This window comes from Aulonocara stuartgranti, assembly GCF_965226115.1.
Source record: "Aulonocara stuartgranti genome assembly, chromosome: 4".
Taxonomy (NCBI): Eukaryota; Metazoa; Chordata; class Actinopteri; order Cichliformes; family Cichlidae; genus Aulonocara; species Aulonocara stuartgranti.
In genome coordinates, this window is record NC_138942.1 from 1,748,310 (window position 1) to 1,768,863 (window position 20,554).

At 46.1% G+C, this 20,554-nt stretch overlaps 3 protein-coding genes across 7 annotated transcripts in view; 1 reads left to right on the plus strand and 2 right to left on the minus strand.

The window, feature by feature from the left end:
• Window positions 1-2,150, minus strand: part of LOC309704149 (uncharacterized protein) — a 34,155-nt gene extending 32,005 nt beyond the window's left edge. Inside the window, exons 1-2 of one of the 3 annotated variants that reach the window (XM_082529149.1) lie at window positions 735-1,027; window positions 322-410 (exon numbers count right to left, since the gene is read on the minus strand). In XM_082529149.1, the coding sequence (XP_082385275.1) occupies window positions 322-393 (72 nt within the window). In that variant the 5' untranslated portion in view covers window positions 394-410; window positions 735-1,027. Of the gene's footprint in view, window positions 1-321; window positions 411-734; window positions 1,028-2,019 lie in introns of those variants that run through there. The other 2 variants (XM_082529152.1, XM_082529151.1) reach the window with 2 other exon arrangements.
• Window positions 2,151-2,300: 150 nt separating this feature from the next.
• Window positions 2,301-6,601, plus strand: LOC309704146 (uncharacterized protein). The gene is made up of 2 exons (XM_082529146.1): window positions 2,301-2,566; window positions 3,593-6,601. The coding sequence occupies exons 1-2, from the start codon at window positions 2,374-2,376 to the stop codon at window positions 4,639-4,641; spliced, it is 1,242 nt and encodes a 413-aa protein (XP_082385272.1). The 5' UTR covers window positions 2,301-2,373; the 3' UTR covers window positions 4,642-6,601.
• Window positions 6,602-12,374: 5,773 nt separating this feature from the next.
• doc2a (double C2-like domains, alpha) overlaps window positions 12,375-20,554 on the minus strand; it is a 53,027-nt gene continuing 44,847 nt past the window's right edge. For 2 of the 3 annotated variants that reach the window (XM_082531031.1, XM_082531029.1), the window contains 4 exons: window positions 17,920-18,125; window positions 15,450-15,531; window positions 13,849-13,945; window positions 12,375-13,478 (listed from right to left, as the gene is read on the minus strand). In XM_082531031.1, coding sequence (XP_082387157.1) covers window positions 13,342-13,478; window positions 13,849-13,945; window positions 15,450-15,531; window positions 17,920-18,125 — 522 coding nt within the window. In that variant the 3' untranslated portion in view covers window positions 12,375-13,341. The remainder of the gene's footprint in view (window positions 13,479-13,848; window positions 13,946-15,449; window positions 15,532-17,919; window positions 18,126-20,554) is intronic. The other variant, XM_082531030.1, reaches the window with a different exon arrangement.

The window sequence follows — 20,554 nt, forward strand, 5'->3', positions numbered from 1 at the left end:
TTCCCTTTTTCATCGACTGCAGAATATTTTTATAAAATCCAGAACAGGAAAATCTGCTTCATGTTTTTCTGTTTTATCTTCAGCTACTTTGACACAAAGGCCTCTGCTGTGACGCTCACACCTTTGATAAAGTCTTGCGTGTGTCAGCTTCCTTTTTATAGATACAAAAATATGTAAATGTGCTGATCTGAATTATAATATTTCTGACTGTCTGAGGCAAAATTTCCCAGATTTAAATCGAATTGAATCGATTCGGGACCTTGTGAATCGGAATCAAATCGATTCTAGAAATCAGTCACGATACCCAGCCCTATGATCCACCTCAGGCAAGGACGGCACGGCGGCGAGGCAGCAAGGACACGAGGCAGCAAGGACACGAGGCAGCGAGGACATGAGGCGGTGTCTGTTTTCTAGAAAATACCCAAAAAGCTTGAATGAAATCCTGCGAGGCAGCACGACTGCAGCCATATTTTATACATAATTAACACGCAGTGATGCATGAACATGTCCATGCCTCTCTCTCTCTCTCACACACACACACACACACACACACACACACACACACACTTTGTATGAATGCACCAAAACCTTCATCTTCATCACAGGCAGACAAAGAAAAGAGAAGAATCCAGCTGGAGGTGTGATGCAGTGACACACCCACCCAGGCGGAGGCAGCCGCACATGTCCTGCACATCCAACCTGTGAAACTGAAAGATTTTTCCCGGGACGCTCACCTGGTCCTAGTCCAGCACGGTAAGCTGCAGGGTGAGGTTCATCGTGTCTCTGCAGGAGAAGTGGGAGGTACAGATCCCCCGATGTGAGCGATAGGAGCTGAAATGAGAGATGACAGTACGCTGCGCTCGGCGAAACACCCGTCAGATCTTCTATTAAATGATGCTGTGGCTCGCTCAGCCTCCTCTCACTAAGATCTGTTTGATTTGTGATGCAGAGAGTCTGTGCAGCAGCTCCGTCTGCTCCACCGCAAGAGGTGAAAGGAAAGGGAGGGGTGCTTTAAGAGTGTGTGTGTGTGTGTGTGTGTGTGTGTGTGTGTGTGTGTGTGTGTGTGTGTGTGTGAGAGTGTGTGTCGTAGTAGTAGCTGCCCTCCTCTCCCTCTTTCCATCTTTCCTTCAGTATCGAGCTGGCTCAGGCTTAAAAGCACCTTCTGACAGAGCCTTCAAAATAAAAGCCTCAAGATGAAAGCTCAAACCCTTTTCATTGATGTTAGTGCCTCTCTGCCACCAGATCTGCTTTTACAAAAGTTGAAATCCCTGATCCAACAACCAGACTCTGACCCATATTTAGCAGAATCTGCGACATCAGCCCCAAATTAAAACCTGAAATCAACCCTGTGAGGAAGATTTCTATTGGTCAAGACAAGCACCACGAAATCTGCTCAACTCAACGACGCCTCGTACAACCTCGACTGTGAAAAAGTTAGGATGATATATCAAATATAAATAAAGCTGCACAAAACACAAAAAATGATGATGTCAGCGGCACAGGTCTGTGTTTCCTCTCTAACATTAGTCTGTGATGTCTGTGAGCCGAGGACAGCAGCTGGTCTGTTGGAGGATACTTTTCTGACCTTTTATTGCTTCAGTCTCAGCTTTGTTGAGACGTGTTTCTGCCATCAAATGAAAAATGAGCTCATATTAAACATTTGATATATTTCTGTGTTTTTATTGTGATTTAAAAAAAGCTTATGAGATTTGTATTTTCTTTCTTTAAATAATTTCCCAGGTTTTTGACTCTTACTTTGAATAAGACCCTTATACTGAGAATCATGTGTTTCCTGCCCTCCAGTGGTCACAGTGTGAAACTGCATTTACAAACGTGTTACAGGTGCTCAGTCTGACACACACTTTCCTGGTAGTTCTTTCAAAATAAGAGGGGAACCAGTCCCATAGACTCCTATGTTAAATCCTTACAGCAGTAATAAACATGTTTACAGCCGGATACACAAACTGTTTGGTCTCTGTGGATCATTTCCCCGTCATAACAGCTGTTTGTATAACTCACCCTCTAAAGTTTGCATTGCTAGGGGCGTGGCCTCTTTGACCGGCAGGTGGAAGCTAATACAGGCGGCTGTAGCTGCTAGCTTTCTGCTAGCGTCACCTGAACTGGACCTCTGGACCGTGTTTGTGCTGTTGGAGCATCTTTCATGACATCATCAGATATGTCACATCTCTGCTATGAGGTTACTATAGCAACAGGCCGTCCAACAAGGCTGAGCTCCAGTTTCAGCGATGGAGTCTGCGGACAGAGACTGATGACCACGCTTTAATTTTGAAAGACCGGAGCTGAGCAAGAGCGTTTCCTGTCGGGTTTGTTGTTTCCGGTGTGGATGCAGCTGTTGGAGGTCCCAGCATCAAAATGACCAAGCTGCAGCTGCTGAACGCTTACCTGACGGAGCGGCTGACGGTGGTGGTGAAGGAGATCCTGGACGTGGTGGAGGACACGGTGGCCGAGTACCGGGAGGAGACTGCCAGAGCCAAGCGGGAGAACGAGAGCCTGCGGAGGCAGCTGCGGGACATCCTGCTCCTGGAGGCCGGGACCGAGTGGCTGAGTAAGGGCCGAACTAGCCGGCTAGCTCCGCGAGAGAACGCGCATTCAGAACTGCGATGAAAATCCGCCTGTTTAATAGAAATACGCCGCTTTAACGTTAAATTCAGGCTTAACTGCAGATTTTCACGGTTTTATGTGTTGTTAAGGACGGATTCGTGTATTCGGCATCATTCAAACCGTCTGATTTTACCGACATTTTTACGATAGATGTGACTTTCTGTCATTTTTCGTGTCAGTTCCTTTTTGCCTTCGAGCCTAATGAGAGTCACCTGATGTAGGTACTCATTTCACTTTTTTTCACGCAGTGTTTTCATTTAAAGTTTATTTACACAACGTATCTCATTTACCCCATTAAACATAAAGGGGGGAACACAGCTGAGCATTAAATTGACAGACTGTCACATTGACTTTGGTATGAGGAGCTTTGCGTGAGGTGTCAGTTGGGGAGAGCTGACTTTCAGGAAGTTTGAAGGACTTTCGGTCATTCGGGTTTCTGTTAAAGGGGAATTCCGTACATATTTACGGTACAGCACATTGAACTGTAAAAACACACACACATTTGCATAGAAACCAGACGGTGAGCGCAAAGGAGTTGTTTATGTTCGATAACCTGTGAAAATATGTCAACCTCTAAAATAATGAGGATAACTGGCTGACGCCTGGTGGCACTACTGCTTAACATGGAGCTGTTCTGCTTTGTTTTATGTCCTGTTTTAAATATTGAGGTCAGTATAAGTACATGTATCCCTGTGAGCTTAAAAAAAAAAATTTAAAATGGCCCCACCCACCTCCTGTTTATGAAGAGCAGCCAATCTGAAGACAGCTGGCTTAGAGGACAAGGGTCTGTCACTATTCAGGAGTGACAGTGTAACACAAAGGGAGCTTATTTTGAAATGTAATCATGCAAAGCTTTTCTTGGGGCCCAAAAACAAGTGTAAACTCTGGAGCTCCAGGTGTGAGTCGAATGTTTCTTCTGACGTGCTGGACGTCGTTCGGTCGCATCAACTGTTTGCTTTCTGTGTTTCAGAGTCCACCAGGTCCAGTCTTGGTTTGGCGGCTCCCGACCAGCCTGGTGAGCCCGAGTGGAGGCCTCGCTCCGAAGAGCCGGACTCTCGCCCGAACCCACCCAGACCGCCGCCGCCGAACGTGGACAAGCCCACCCATGAGCAGGTGGTGTCTGTGCAGCTGCTGGCGGTCCACAGCGACTCCTCTCCGGGGCCGGTGCACCTGCCTGTGGAGAAGAAGCTCTTGGAGCTGCGGGACGTGGCACCAAAGCCTGACCGTCTACAGGAAGCGTATGGGAAAACTTCACCTGTCACCTCGCACTCCTCCCTAAACCCTCCTACTGTCTCCGTCCCCAAAATTCACATTGAAGTTCCTGCAGTGCTCAGGGAGGAGCCCCGGGCTCCGCCCCCCGCGCTCATCAAAGCCGAACCAGAGGAGTACAGCGTGAGCAAGCCCAAAGGTCGCACGGACTCTCTGACCGAGGCCGCAAACGGTGCCGCCGAAGAGTTCTGGAGCAGGGCGGAGGCGGAGAGGACGGTGGTGGTGGTGCGCGCTGAGAGGCAGGAAGCTGAGCGGAGCAGGAAGTCCTCCCAGGAGAAGCCGGCAGCCGGAGACAGCACAGCCTCCGCTTTCATCCCCGAACTTGTCCATCGCTGCCCGCGTTGCGGTGAGGCCTTCGGACAGGCCGCCAGCCTCCGCCTCCACCTGGAGCAGAAGAGGAAGACCTACGCCTGCGACTGGTGCTGCAAGTCGTTTGCGCAGTCGGCAGACCTGCGGCGTCACCTGCGCACGCACACAGGGGAGCGGCCGCACCGCTGCACCTTCTGCTCCAAGAGCTTCAGCCAGAGAGGAAACCTGCGGCGTCACCTGCGCATCCACACGGGCGAGCGGCCGTACAGCTGCCCGTTCTGCTGCCGCACCTTCAGCGACGGCGACACCATGAAGAAGCACAAGCGCACGCACTCGGGAGAGAAACCATACCGCTGCGCGCAGTGCGCCAAGACCTTCACCAGCGCCAGCGGCCTGCAGATTCACATGAAGAAGGACATGTGCTTTCTGGCTAACGCCTGATTGGGCGCTTCGGGAATGGACGCCATTAAGATAGAGCGGAATGACCGGGCAGAAATGCTCAGACACAGCAGCCAATCACAGTCATCGAATGAAAGCTGGATGTATGACCGATGACGTCGCTTTGCAGGGATGCACCGGTCTGATGTTTCAGGCAGCTGAAGCCGTTTCAGGTGTTCTGTGTTTACTCGCGTTAGCAGCTGGCGCAGCAGAGAGCACGCTAACAGCGACGGTGGGCGGGCAGCGTTTCGTGCTGATGCACCCACAGATTTCTTTCTCTGTGTGTAAAACTTCAAACACTGCTCAGCGATGGCGTTTCCCTATCCCAGCTTCTTCTCTTGTTTTTTAGCTTTTAGCTCCATGCTAACATGCTCCATGCTCCTGCTGTCTGCTCCTCTCCATGTGTGAGGAGGCGCAGGAAATCCTCCGCACTCAGCTCCAATCAGAGCACAAACTTTACATTTATGTATTTATCTGTCACTCGGTGAGATTAAAAATCACTTTTATTGCGAGCGAGTGACGGACCTACCAGCAGAGGGCGTTTTAACCCCTTATCACAGGGGTGGGCAATTCCAGGCCCCGAGGGCCGGTGTCCTGCAGGTTTAGGTCTCACCTTGGGTCAACACACCTGAATCACATGATTAGTTCGTTACCAGGCCTCTGGAGAACTTCAGGACATGTTGAGGAGCTAATTTAGCCATTTAAATCAGCTGTGCTGGTTCAAGGACACATCTAAAACCTGCAGGACACCTGCCCTCGAGGCCTGGAGTTGCCCACCCCTGCCTTATCAGCCAGTTTCATAACCTGAAACAGTTCCTGTCGTGTAACAACGGGCCGCGTTTTAGATTTTACCTTCGGCTTTTATTCAGATTATGTTCTGGCATCATGAAGCTCACTCAGACACTTTAGGACTTTCCAGAACTTTAAGTAAATGTATTTAAAGCGTCGGCAGCGATGAGCCGTCTCCGTGCTCGATCAGTTTCTGGGACAAATCCTGGCTGATGGAGATTTTTCCCGGATCGTCACAGTTTGTGGGCTTTGCTTTTTAAACACTGACCACAGATCCCGGATCAGAGCGACTGGCGGTTGGAAGAATCCGGTCAGTCTTTAAAAAATAAAAGCTCACAAAGCACAAACCGTAGAATTAGACTTGAAGCCTGCAGCGAGTGTTTCAGCTGCTGTAGGCGACGCTCGCTCTCTGCCTCCCGGCGAGGAACACCTGAAGCCAGTTTTTCGTGGGTGAAGCGTCGGATCGGTGCGTCCCTGCTGCTGTCAGCAGATTTACGGATTCATGTGAACAACAGAAAACTGGTGAAGCTGTCGGTCAGATAGCGGCTGACCAATCAGAGCAGAGGATGTGACTGAGCTGCAGCTGTGAGTCTGTAGGTGTGATCAGAGCGAGCTGCAGCAGGAACTGAAAGTGAGACGCCGCGGGCCAACGTGTGAAGACGTGGGCGAGCGACGGGAAACTGCAGAGGATGAAGAGCACGCTCCTCCTCGTCCTCCCGTCTTTGACACGGTTTCTCTCTAACGGGACTTGGCGGCGTTTGAAGGCAGCTATGTGGACATTGTTATTTATCTATTTATTTTCCTCGCGGGTCACTTCCTGCGTGGCGCTTTGTTTCTTCTGTTTCCATCACAAATATACCCGTCTGTTATCACAACTGTCTGCTTACTTTGCACCACGAGGCGCTTCCTGAAACACCTCACTGAGCTGCCAGTTCGTTAGGTACGCCTCTACCTTAAGCTGCCCTCCCCGACCAGCGTTATCAGGGCTCACCTCCGACGCTGTGCCAGCATGGAAGCAGCTTAAGAGTCCTGAAGGCATATGAAAGGAAAATAGACTTTAAACTCACGAATGAGGCTGTTTGTGGACAGGAAGTTGACAGGTAAAGAGGTCGTGGTGAGTGCTCGGGTGGTTAAAGGGTTAAATGTGGCTGTTAATAAACGAGGTAAAAAGACACACGTGGACCCTGACTCTGAAAACTAAAAGTTTTATTTTGACTCAGTGAGGCTAAAAAAGTCAAAACAAAAAAACCTGATGAGGTGACAGGTATCAGGACATCACACGGTGTGCAGAGCACAGATATGCCACCAGAGGGCAGTATATGATGATGGGCTGGTAACCATGATGTTTAGTGAAATAAGACAGTATAACAGCTGAGCATAGAGCTGTGACATCACACTGAGTGAAGTGTTTTCTCCATCTCAGTGTTTTGGAAGTGGGCGGGTCTGTCTGTGATTGACAGGTCTCCGCCCCTGGTTTATTATTCAGACAGTTCACTGAGCTCAGATCAGCTGAGCTCATTTTCTCAGGTCAAGTCTCTCAAATCAGCGATCCTTGTAAAACTCCTGAGACCCACCTGAGCTCTTCAAATGTATGTAAAAGTATAAAAACTGCCTCCACCTGTGAGACTGTTAAGCTATCAGATCTGACAGATGTCAGGACGCAGCTTTTAACTCTGAGAGGAAAGTAACTGAGTTCATGACAAATACCATGTAAGTCAGCGAGTACAAACAGCTGCTCTGCTTTAGGATCACATTTTAAAGCCTTTATTCAAATATTTCATTCCACAATCTGTGAAAGTGAAAGTGTGCACGCTCCTTGTTTCCTCAGTTATTCCCAACAGGACGAACGGAAAGGCTGATGAAAAACAGGAAATACAAGCGAGTGAATTTTTATCTGAATTATGCTGAAGCTGCCTAATAGTGATCAGTGCTAGCACCTGCAGAGCACACTCACCTGTCCACCGTGTTTACCTGCAGCTCACAGGAACCAGGTGGAGTTCATGTCTGCACCAGGTCGGCCATCACATCGTACAGTCTATTTATTAAGGTTTCAGTGTTTCTGCTGAAACCGCCGTCAGAGCGTCGGCTCATCAGCACGGCGTACAGAGGCTGAGAAGTCCTGAAGTCCCGCCTCTCAGGAGACCGTCGTGCCAACTCGCTGTCGAGGCCTAACCTGTGCTGAAGATGGTCGCGTTCAAGACCAGGCATCAACAAAATCACCTACTGACCAATCAGATCACTCCGAGTGCAGGTGTAAAAAGCTGTTTTGTTGGTCCAAAAGCATCAATAACATCAACGCAGCATCTGTTTGTCGACGTCATGTTAACCTGTGAGGTGAGCAGATCTGTGTCGGTTCACTGAGCTGAGAAACTTGGAGCCATCTGTTTGATACTGGCTCCTCCTGCTCAGAGGAAGAGCTTCCCAGAACTAGAACTTGCTCTTCCTGGTTCCTGATGTTGAACAAAAAATTGAAACCTTTCCTGAGTTTGTTGTGACCCTTTCAGATTCTTCTCTCAGAGTTGAAGCTGCTTCCTGCAGCATCGATACAGACGCCACGTTAAACACAGTCCAGGTGTCTTGCTGTGCTTACCTGATGAGAGCTCTGCTGCATTCAAGGCCCGTGGTATATCTTCAGCCCTGTGTCAGATACAGATGAGGTGTTCACTGTAAATTGGACGTTTTGTTACTTTGAGTTTAGAATTTTAATTTAAACAACAAATTTGGCTTCCAGCGATGTAATTGAGATAAATTATTGATATATTATTGTCATATTCTCTGTTCAGCACTTCTCTGTCCTGTGGCAGCTCTCGTTCGGTTCACATTGATTCATTTCTTTTAGTTTTGTCGGCTGAATTATGAGTAAAGTTCATAAATACACAAGTTTCCAGATTCTTTGATAAACATGAGTTTTGCTGTAACAAAGCAGCCCTGCTTCAGCAGCTGATGTGAGTCAGAAAGGTAAATCACAATAACATTTATATAAAAATATGAGCTTGTAAAAGCCAGTATTAAGCTTGGATCTGAAAAAAGATTTTGTGGAGCTTTGAGGTGAGTTTGTGTTGCGTTAGAGCAGGGGTAGGCAACTCCAGGCCTCGAGTGCCGGTGTCCTGCAGGGTTTAGATCTCACCCATGGTTAACACACCTGAATCAAATGATTAGTTCATTACCAGGCCTCTGGAGAACTTCAAGAAATGCTGAGGAGTCATTTAGCCCTTTAAATCAGCTGTGATGGATCATGGATACATCTAAAACCTGTAGGACACCGTCACTCGAGGCCTGGAGTTGCCTACCCCTGCGTTAGAAGGTTCTTCACATTTATAAGCTGAAAAAGCTGCAAGTGTGGTTTCATTCATCCTGCTGCAAGAATGAACTTGGCTGACAGACTGCAGCGTTCGAGCTGCTGTTGTGCTTTCAGGCAGCAGGGGGCGGCGTGGCGCCAGCCAGGACCATCCCGGCGCGAGAACAGATCCACACTTACTCTCCTGTTTGCATTGCATTCCAAATTTATTGTTGCATCGTACATACAACACCTGATAGAAATGTAAGAACACCTGTAAAGCACGAGCTTAGTGTGTAAACAACGATATCGTATAGAAAGCCACATTCGTACATTCAGTCGTGCATAAAAGAAGACCAACAACAGCGTAAACAGAGTCTGGAACACGAGCCGTCCCTGAAGCTCTCACTTCCATTAGAAAACAGGCAGGCGGAGTATAGAGATATAAAGAAGTATATCAACATATTGCATCATGCAACAACGAGGAAGAACCACTTGTATTGATATATCGTCATCATCAGTCGATGGGATGCATTTTGTTTGTCACAGTCTTACTGGAGAGTGCAATAGAAGTGTGATCCGTGCGTTATGACTCATCAGAGAAGGAAACTGATTTTATCCCACACAGTTTTCATGTTGAACCTGCTCTGGTTAGTGTCTTTAAACGATGTCAGGCACTCTGGTTTCTCCCCCTCACAGGTGGAGCTCCCCTGCAGCGTTAAAGGGGACCTATTATTGTCACATTATGCTCAGCTTTATATTTTTATTCTAGAGTAGCTTTGCATGATTCACAGTTTTTAAAAATTGTCTTTGTCAGAAACAAGCTACTGTCTCGTTATAAGGTTCCCCTCCCTAAAAGCCTACTTTCTCCGGATTGGCCTCTTTCTGGAAGCATCCAGAGCTTCTGAGCTAATGATTGAGGATAACACGGTGTGTATTTGAAACTGTCGATCACATTCTCTGATAACCAGACGTCGTTTTAAAAGCAGCGCCATGTGTACCAAATGTAGCTACATTTAGCTACATTGAGTACACACTGAGTACATGACTAAGTTGTAACACCTCAGACTATATTTTCAAACACCTCAAAAGGCGACATTTAGCTACATTGTAGCTACCAAATGTAGCTACAATGTATCTACAATGTAGCTACAATGTAGCTACATTTAGCTAAATGTAGCTACCAAATGTAGCTACATTTAGCTATAATGTAGCTAAATTTAGCTACATTTAGCTATAATGTAGCTACCAAATGTAGCTACCAAATGTAGCTACATTTAGCTACCAAATGTAGCTACATTTAGCTACAATGTAGCTACCAAATGTAGCTACTTTAGCTAAATGTAGCTACATTTGGTAGCTAAATGTAGCTACATTTGGTAGCTACATTGTAGCTGGACGCGGGCCCGTCTATTCTAACTCGTTTCACTCATTCAATAACTTTATTTGCTGTATCTGTTGTCTTGGTTGGAAAGTTGTTCCAAAAAATAAAAGTTGTGTTAATATTGGAGACATCAACGTCTGCTTCACTCGCTTCTTGAACTTTGAGGCGATAATTCACTGTCATAGGCCTGAACCTCATGCTCTAAAGTCTATTTCTGATCCCAGCTAGCTAACTCATCAGCTTCAAGTCAAGAGCTGCGTCCCAAAACGTCGGCTGCATCCTCCTGAGGCCGCATTTGTAGACCGATTACGTCACAGCAACGCAACGAAGGCTGTCCAAATTCGTAGACTCCTCCGAATGCGGCCGACAAATGCGTCCTCCTTTTCCCCAGATTTGAAGGATGGGTCGTGTGTGTCCTTCATGGTCCACCATATCCCAGAATTCATAGCGCAGCCCAGTCAATTCCAGTTTCCAACAATGGTGGCAGCTACTAAGTTTTAATATTTCTCTTATTTCTCTTTCTGGGTCACAAATTAAAGCTTTAACATATTTTCAGGTGAAAATGTAGCTGTGTAAACCTCAAATATCTGTTCGTTTCATCAAGACATCGCATATTTGCTCTGACATTTTCAGAGACGTCTGTTACCCACCAGCTCGATCGCTGACCGGGAGCTCGAGGGTCACTGGAGCCGACAAGAGCAGCGAACTCCCAGCTTCATCGTTTTCAGACCCCCTGTGATCTTTCGTTACTCAGGTTAAACATGATATATACGTCACTCGGATAACCTAAAAATGTAATTGTTTGGCTTTTTTCAGTGTTTTATTTGTTCGTGAGTAAATCGGTTTGGCTGAGATCAAAGTTATTAGATTAGATAAAATAAAACTTTATTAATCCCCCAGGTGGGTTCCTCTGGGATTTTCACACAGCTGAATAAACGACCAACTATCCAGCAGTCCCAGTGACATGTAAGCGTCCACGTGATTAATCACTCGTGAGTGCAGACAGAGTAATCGAGGGCGTTACCTCCATGTCTGCACAGGGAGGGGAACTTGCATTCTTTGTCATGGCCACAGAAAAGGACCCTCGCCTCCCTTCCTGCTGAGTTTATGTGTCAGTCATTAGTTTCAGGTAAAGTTAAATAAAACCATAAACTTATTTTTAACGTATCTGTATATATGTGAGAGAATAAAACTGCAATAGATCCCCTTTAAGACTGGTGGTCACTGCTGTGGATGGAGTCCTCGCTGACGCACATGCTTGAGTCACCACAGAGTAATACATATGAACAAAAACTTTTACCAGAGATTATTTTAAAATGCAGTTAGGATGATATTTGCACGGTGCTCCGCAAAATAAAGCTTTGCATCCAAACTCCATCAAAAGTGTTTCTGGCCCCAAACCACAGCTACAGTAAGGAAAAGCACCCCGTCAAGTCTTTTTCCCCAACAACACACTTGAAAAAGCTACCCACTGATTTAAACAGGTCTCATTACCACAGACGTAATGTTACACTGGAGGCGTAACTGAACTGAAGTTACATTCGTCATCATTTTCAACCAGTTTTTACCAACAAAACTAAACCAAATGATCCACAACAGCGAACAGAAACCCCACGTCCTCCGTGTGACGGCTGAACCTCAACAAAACGACGGCATCATCCAAAGGGCAGGAAGGTTTTGACCTCCCTGAACCCATGAGTTAAAACACCACCAACTGTAAGACTCCACTTTACACCAGCAAACGTAAAGCTTCACGTTGTCCATATTTTGATGTGTTTCATCTTTAAATGGGTTCAGCTTCCTCTCCACACGTTACTCCACGATGCCGAAGCACATCGAGCTGAAATATTCCGTTTATCAAAGCGCCGACTGTCACATAAGACTTTCAGTTCAGACACGTTATGGATGCTAGGTCGGTTAAAACTGGAATGAAATTTGGACGTTTTGTGCAGGAGCAGTGGGAAATCATTCAGAGCGCCTCCTGCTGAACTGCCGACATTTTGTGTCAAATGGGATTAACAGGAAGTGGATCAGCTCAGCTGTTCTTTGCTACAAGTCCATCAGCTTTTTAGCTAGCTAACGTTAGCGCTCAGTTTCTCCCAAAAGCTCTTTTAGCTGTTAGCTATAGTGCAACACAAGACACGTCCATGCATGTTTCTCACAGTCTGGATTATACGTACATGTAAACCTGGCACAGCATGCTGTGTAAGTACTGCAGGACTGAACTGTGCTCGAGCAAAGGAACAACAGTTCAGTGTAAACAGAGAACAGAGATTTTCTGACTGCTTGACTTTCTCGTTTTTACTTTTTAAAAGAGCACCAGACACGTAATGCACAGGAAAATAACATGCAAATCCATTTCAGCCTTAAATTCCACACATTTTCTCTTAACTTTGATGAGTTCCTATGATGGCAAATTAGGCCAGGAGAGGGCAAAAATCACAACTAAGGGGCTCGGCAGAGGAGCGAGATTATGAGGGAAAAAATGGCAAATTTACGAGAGAAAATATAAAATTACTAAAGAAAAACAGCAAAAAAATATGAGAAAAATTGTATATTTACTAGAATTTAAACTTCTCCAAAAAAAATGGAAAATTCAAGAGGAAACAGAGAAAATGTATGAATAAGAATGAAAAAAAAACCCCCAAAGACAAAAGTCTTTTGATGTGAAAATATAAGAAAACCAAACAAACTAAAAAGATACAAATACACAAATTTTATGAAAAATGGGCAGATTTACAAAAAAATTAAGTAAAATTTAAAACAAGGTTCATGAAAAGCTGCCAAAACATGTCAAAGATAATATTATTGTTTACAAAACGTTCATTTTTTGTGGCAAATTTGTAACTTTTCTCAAAACGTTTGAGGTTTTTGTTTTAATTTAATTGTAATGCCTCTTCCAGCCCCTTAGTTTCTGTAAATGTTGTTTGCCACATCGCGTCACCGGAGAGTTCCACCCTTCATGAGTCGGGAGATTGACCCTGTTTTTTGATGCTGAGTGCAGATGTGACGCTGCTGATGGACCCAACGGCCTCTTTGCTCCAGATGACTTACAGATCAATAATGAAGGCACACCACCATGCTGCTCCGGCCTCGCCCTGCTCTCATGGCGGCTCATATTATAATACACTCGTCCATTAAGTTACCGCTGTTTCCTGTGCTGAAGTCGCTCACGTCTGTGCTGTAAAAACCCCGAGAATCTCTGTGAACATCGACAGCGACCGTCTGCATGCGTGGACGCCGCTGCTCGGGGTTAGTCGTGGCTGAGGGTTCGCGGCAGCTCGTTGGTCAGGATGTGCCACCGCTCCACCCTTTGGCCCTTGTTCTTCAGGCAGTCGGTCCAGTGACGGAGGGCGTCGCCCTGGGACTTGGAGCTCAGACAGACGCCACCTGAACAACAGGAAGGAAGCACAGGAAGACTTCCTGCAGTTAGCGTAACAGTCTCGCCTCAGGTGTCCTCTCTGGCTGTTTGAGGACAAACATGAGAATACTAACGGAGTAGGAACCGTTTATGAAAACGGAAGAATTAAGTCAGTAATCCAGATGGTAATTGTGATAAATATGCAGTGATAAGCTTAAACACACTAATCTCAGCATGTGTTAGACTCATGAATATTTACAGCAGTTTTTCACAGCTGAGCCAGAGGACGATGTTAAACTTACTGAGACACTCCACGCAAGTACAAAACACATTTCTGACAACTTCCCAAGAAGCTGCAGGGTTCAGGCGAGTGGTGGATGGGGCTGATCGCTCGCTCACCTATGAAGTCGTTGGAGCGGCCCAGGTCGTAGTCCCACACTGTGACCTCCAGAGTCTTGTTGGCCAGCTCTGACAGGGAGATCTCATAGAAGAACTCCTGCAGTGAACACAGAAACAAGAGGAAGAGATGCAGGGATGGAGTGCATACGGGGCTGAGAGGTGGTCCTCCACGCTGGGTGGACCTGCAGCTCAGATGAGGCAACCAGACCCTCCAACCCCATCAGGAAGCTAAAATTCACTGATTGGTCAGATCCACCGATCCTAATGTTACAGATCCTCCTCGCTTTGACCCATCGAGAACTCTGCGGACTTCTGAAGGTGTTCTCTGCCCTCCATGGATCGGCCTCATTTTCCCAGCAGACCCTACAGTTCCTCAGTCGGATCGAGATCTTGGGACCAAGGCCAAGTCAACACCTCAAACTAGTTTTCCGACCTGTTCTCATCTCTCGGTGTTGAAAAGTCGTCTTTGTGGCGTTGTTCAGACCAGTCTGTCACTCCCACCTTGTCTTTGTCGAGAAGGTGAACCCGGGGTACATCTGGAACTTGGTAGAGAGACCTTGTTTGGCTTTGAAGTGCTTCAGGAGGAACTGGAAGACAATGCTGCTGGAAAATGATGTCTTATTCATCTCTGGCTCTCTTCCACAGCATGTCTTTTGTCCTGTCTTCCTCCCCTCAGCTCAACCTCCCTGAGCCTGGTTCTGCTGAAGGTTTCTTCCTGTTAAAACCTGTTAAAAGGGAGTTTTTCCTTCCCACTGTCACCAAGTACTTGCTCACAGGGCTTTGTGTGATTGTTAATGATATTGATTCTCTGTAATATTGCAGGGTCTTTACCCTGATTAGAACTGGAATACCCTGATTAAATGGTAAATGGCCTGTATAGCGCTTTTCTAGTCCCTAAGGACCCCAAAGCGCTTTACACATCCAGTCATCCACACATTCACACACTGGTGATGGCAGCTACATTGTAGCCACAGCCACCCTGGGGCGCACTGACAGAGGCGAGGCTGCCGGACACTGGCGCCACCGGGCCCTCTGACCACCACCAGTAGGCAACGGGTGAAGTGTCTTGCCCAAGGACACAACGACCGAGACTGTCCAAGCCGGGGCTCGAACCGGCAACCTTCCGATTACAAGACGAACTCCCAACTCTTGAGCCACGATTAATTGGCCGCCCCCACATGACTGGACTTTTAACACCTAAATCACATATTCTAACTTCACCAAAGTCTTCTCCTTAACAAAATGTTTCTAGCAACATCTATTGATACTTCAAAGCAATACATTTTACAGTTTCTTCCATAAAATTAGGAAATAGTGTTTGCACTTGAATTTTTTCCATCACCAGCTAGAAAAACTCATTTCTGTGCCAGAGAAGCGCAGTCGGTCTATCATCCGCCGATGTGGGAGAAACACAGGAGTTATTTCCTCTGAGAGGAAAACAACATGCAGGAGATTCATCCTCCAGCGATGGCGTCGGCGAGCCGGACCCGATATAAATGAAACTTTAACCGCTGAGGTGAATAGAGCGAGCTTGTTAACAGCACTGCTGTGTGAGGGCAGAGCTGCCGTTCGGCCGAGGGGAGCAGCTGCGGGGATCTTACCTCGTTAAATTCAGGGTTCAGGGTCCTTTTCATCACGGCCGTTTTGTGCTTGGATTTCTTCTCTATGTCGGGCTTCAGGTATCTGACAGCAGAAGCAGAAAAGGAGGAGAAACATCAATATGTGTGTCTGCAGAAACTATTAATATACAGAAATATCTGCAGAGTTTCAGTGGAAAAGTCCTGTGAATGCTGAGGAAGGGGATAATAAATAAATAAAGACTGAATTCAGCTAATTAAACAGATCCGTTCAGTTACTCTGTTTGGGAGTTTCATATCATATCAGTGACTTGGAGAGGAGGTGAATGTTTCCGTTGTGTGTGGTTGCTGTTAATAAGAAATGCATTAATGAGAGAAAACAAAGCGATCTGAAGTCATAGACTGTAAATGAAGCTTAATTAAACGAGTGTTTGGGAGCCCGAGGCGACAGTCGCTCTGCGCAGGATGAATTTCATGCTGCTGTCTGATGAAATCCTGGAAGTCATCGTTATTGAAGCTGTAATGCAGAAATAATCGAGTCAGTTTTACAGTGCTGACTGCGAAGTGATTAACCCAAACCTAATCATGCCCCGAACTCTTAGAGCAGAAGGTAAAAGGATGCTCTGAGGGGCTGTACAGACGGAGAACAGCCAGAAGAAGGCGAGGAGAAACTGTGAGTGCGGGCAAAGTAAAAGTCGATCTTTATCGGGATGTGAACCTCCCAACCAGGACTAGTTGTTCTGGCTGCGTCTCCGTTTGTATTCAGCGAGCGTGCAACAGGAAAAAACAAAAAAACAACAACTGTCGTCCTCTTCAAAGCGAGTGTCCCTCGAGAGGAAACAAAAGCAGAGGAGAAGCTTTAAGCTCCGGCCCCCGGTGTTTCCCTGTGACAGAGCCGAGACGCCACTCGCAATGCTCTCTCCTTCACGCTAATTATCCTTCCTGCCAGGAAACAGACGCAGCTTTTAAACAATAACTGCTTCCTTGATTTGCAAAAGTTAATAAGATGGCAAAACTCCAGCTTTTAATTGTCTTTTTCAGGCAGAAGTGTCGGGTTAAGTCCTCAGCGATGGCTGCAGGGAGGAAACCGCAGAAAAAAACAAAGAAATCTTTGTTTTCATTCTGGACCAACGTGCCGACCAGCACCACTCACCAGCCCTGCTTTTAAACAGTTACTCGGGGAGACCATTATCTTTTTGGTTAACGGCCAAAATGCTGAAACATTAACAGAAGCTTTTCCACAAAAAGGCACTTCACTGCTCAAACACGCCAAAATATCTCCAAAATATGACTTTTCTTCTTTAAATAAATATATCTGGCTGGAAATGTAAAAGTTTAGGTACAAATTAGGAATTAAAAAGCTCTCACTGATTAGAAGTAACCTCTTAGTGCCTAAAAGCAAAACACACTGAACTAAAAAATATTTTTAATGTGTCTGAATGAAGACCTTTTGTTTCGTTATACAAAATATATTTACAGAAGAATTTTTTATAATGAGCGGCAGTTCAGATCAGTCCAAAAAGACTTTTTCTGATTCCTTTGGAGAACTCTGAGCTTTGTCTTCACTCCGATCGCTTAATCTGTAAAATTCTTCAAAAAAGTTTTACTGCTGAAGACAGCATGAACACAGGACTGCAGCGCCCCCTGCAGGTTATGGTTGGGATCTTTTTCCACCTTTGGGACATAAAAACTAACGATGAAACCTGCAGTCCCCCTAGTGTCCAGCAGAGGCAGCCGTGAGTCAGTCCTCACACCGAGCGCATCTACTGCGGGTGTGGTGCCTGTTATCGGACCCGGAGTTAGCAACATCCCCCAAAAACCCGAAGAGGAGAGTCCTGGCCCCTAGCCCTGCCAGTGTAGCAGAAATGATGAGGATGATGATGCAGCAGCAGCCGTTCTTCTCTGCGTGAGTAGTTTAATGTTGTTCGAGTGTAATTTACGTTGAGTAGGCTAACCACGTTATTACGTTAATGCATGTAAGGTGAACTAGCAAACACCGTGGTAGTTACATGCGGCTGTCTTCTTGTTTGATGGCAGATACTCCCTTCACCCTGGCTAAAAAGGCTAAAATGACCAAAGAAAAAGAGGAAAACAGTTAAACATGAGAGGTTTTTGGACAAAGTTTGTTTTTTCCATTGTTTAAGCACTGCTTCCAGCCAAGAGTGATACCATATATGCCCCATAGCTGCAGAAAAGGCTAACATTGTTATCTTTTTACAAAAAAACAGCTGAACATGAGAGGTTTTTGGACAAAGTTTGTGTTCTCCATTCTTTAAGCACCGGCACCGTTTCAAAAGTACCGGTTTGGTACCGGTATCGGATAAAACCTAAACGATACCCATCCCTATTCACAGCTGAAACAAACAGCCTGATACGCAAACTGATTGGTCTAAATCAGACCCATCCACAGCCAATGAACAGCACCGTTCATGATTTCAAAGGAAAATGAATTTAGTCTTGGACTCACACACACACACACACGTGGGGCTCTTACATTTTCACGTAGGGGTCGGAGAATCCGTTAACATCCATGGCTGCCAAGTGGGCGCAGCGCTTCACGCCCACACAGAGACCCCCGTTGCGAGGGCCTTCACCTCCACCTTCTACGGCTTTATCCTCCAGACTGACCGGAGGCAGGAACTGAAGGGAGAGGAGAAGACGACCTCGCTCCTCCAGGCTGTGCAGCTGCTCGTTCTCCCACTGCGGACAAGATTACACCGTTATCAGGGAAGTCGTGTCAGGTGCGTCATGTGACAGCTCAGGTTAGCCTGGGATGGTTTTCACGTGTGCAGAGGACGATGAAGATGGAACTAACTCATCATCAAGCTGTTTTCTCACAGCACAGGAAGTCTTTCTGCAATCACAGCCACCTGGTGGCCTTCAGGTAGAAGCAGGGTTTAAGGCATTTACGCTTCATTTTAACGTCCATGTTTTAAACCCTTTACCCCAGCAAGCAGTAACGGTCAGGGAACCTTTGGGGAACGTTCCCTGAAGATCCTTTGGGTTTTTTCATCGGGTTAAACAAATGAAAGTTTTAGGGTTGTAAATGTAATAAATACAAAAGCAACGAATGTGCAACTGGACATGTAGATTTGAACTCTGCACCGGGTGTTCATCACACCATTGCCAGCTGCCATTAAACCCCAGAGAAGAAGAGTCTGCCAGCCTTGTTTTCACCAGGATTATGTGGAGGAGGCGTTTTTCCACACTGAGCTGATTCTGCAGTGTAAACGTAAAGCAGGCGAAACTGTTTTTTAATAATGATCTCTCACTGTGATGATGTCACCATCTGACCTGGTTATGTCTTCATAATATAACAAATTATATTTATAATTATATTAATTATTATATTATTATAGTTATTAACTGCAGACATGTAAGCAAAGAGCTGAAGCTCTTCATCATCCGTGTCGGAACAGCTGGGAACATTTCCCTTTATTTTCCTGTCAGTGGGGAAAATATGGAATTGCGAGCTGTTATCAGGGCTCGCTTTAAATCTTTATGCTTTCTACATGCTGACAGCACACAACAATCACAGTTTCTACGTTTTAAGGCCTTTTTATCATTTTTCCACCAATAAATCAGGACGTTGACCTCGGTGGATGGAAGGAATTTTAATGATTGTTAATATGAGCTCGCTCAACACGCCACAGAGTTTTATCAGAATTCATTAAAATGTTTTCGAGCTATCGCCTTTGCAGACAGAGACACACACACACACACACACAGACACACAGACACACACACACAGACACACACACACACACACACACACACACACAGACACAGACACACACACACACACACACACAGACGCATATCATCTCATTGCAGAGGTATATGAGCTACAGCGTGTGGAGTCACATTAAGCTGGTGGTCTTTCCTGCACAGTCTCCGTGCCTGAGGAGAAAAACACTGACCCTTCATAAACATATGTACTGTATGTAAAACTTAACCATGAAATAAACTTCAGCAGAGGTTTCTCTGAGCTATAGTCTCAATTTATGCTGGACATTGCTGCTCTGTAACTGACAGCTTACATTACAACAGCCTGTGAAACCATGTTTGTGATTCTGCGCCAAATCACAACAACACAGAAAAACCCAACAATCATATGACCCCCTATGAGCAGCACTTTGGCGACAGTGGGAAGGAAAAACTCCCTTTTAACAGGAAGAAACCTCCAGCAGAACCAGGCTCAGGGAGGGGCGGGGCCATCTGCTGTGATTGGTTGGGGTGAGAGAAGGAAGACAGGATAAAGACATGCTGTGGAAGAGAGACAGAGGTTAATAACAGATATGATTCAATGCAGAGAGGTCTGTTAACACATAGTGAGTGAAGAAGAAACACCCAGTGCATCATGGGAAACCCCGGTAGCCTACGTCTATTGCAGCATCACTAAGGGAGGATTCAGGGTCACCTGGTCCAGCCCTAACTATATGCTTTAGCAAAAAGGAAAGTTTGAAGCCTAATCTTGAAAGTAGAGATAGTGTCTGTCTCCTGAATCCAAACTGGAAGCTGGTTCCACAGAAGAGGGGCCTGAAAACTGAAGGCTCTGCCTCCCATTCTACTTTTAAATACTCTAGGAACAACAAGTAGGCCTGCAGAGCGAGAGCGAAGTGCTCTAATAGGGTGATATGGTACTACAAGGTCATTAAGATAAGGTGGGGCCTGATTATTTAAGACCTTGTATGTGAGGAGCAGGATTTTGAATTCTGGATTTAACAGGAAGCCAAAACAGGAGAAATCTGCTCTCTCTTTCTAGTCCCTGTCAGGACTCTTGCTGCAGAAAGAAGTTGAAGACTTGAGGAAAGTTGCCTGATGTGAATCTAACATCAGACGCTTTGGATTAATTTCCCTTCGGAGCTTCAGTTTCTCCTGCTTCAGCTGCTTTGATGGTTTCGCTTCAGGTGTTTCAGAGTTCATATTGCAGACCGGCTCCCACAGGTGAGAACGCTCTTGAACCGGGAACCAGAGAGTCGCTGTGACATGGAAGCCCTGTGTGTTCTCTTTGAGTGTGAGGCTGCCAGATTTATAATGACCGCGTCTACAAAGAGCTCTGTTCATTATTTCCACAGAAGAGGCCACGCTGTGAGGCAGGAATGCTGTTTTTGGCCTGACAGGTGAGG

Bases quoted from the DNA above. Each gene is read 5' to 3' on its own strand.
- LOC309704146 (XM_082529146.1), top strand. From the start codon at position 2,374: ATGACCAAGCTGCAGCTGCTGAACGCTTACCTGACGGAGCGGCTGACG. The intron at 2,567-3,592 runs GTAAGGGCCGAA...TCTGTGTTTCAG, and splicing joins GGCCGGGACCGAGTGGCTGA to AGTCCACCAGGTCCAGTCTT.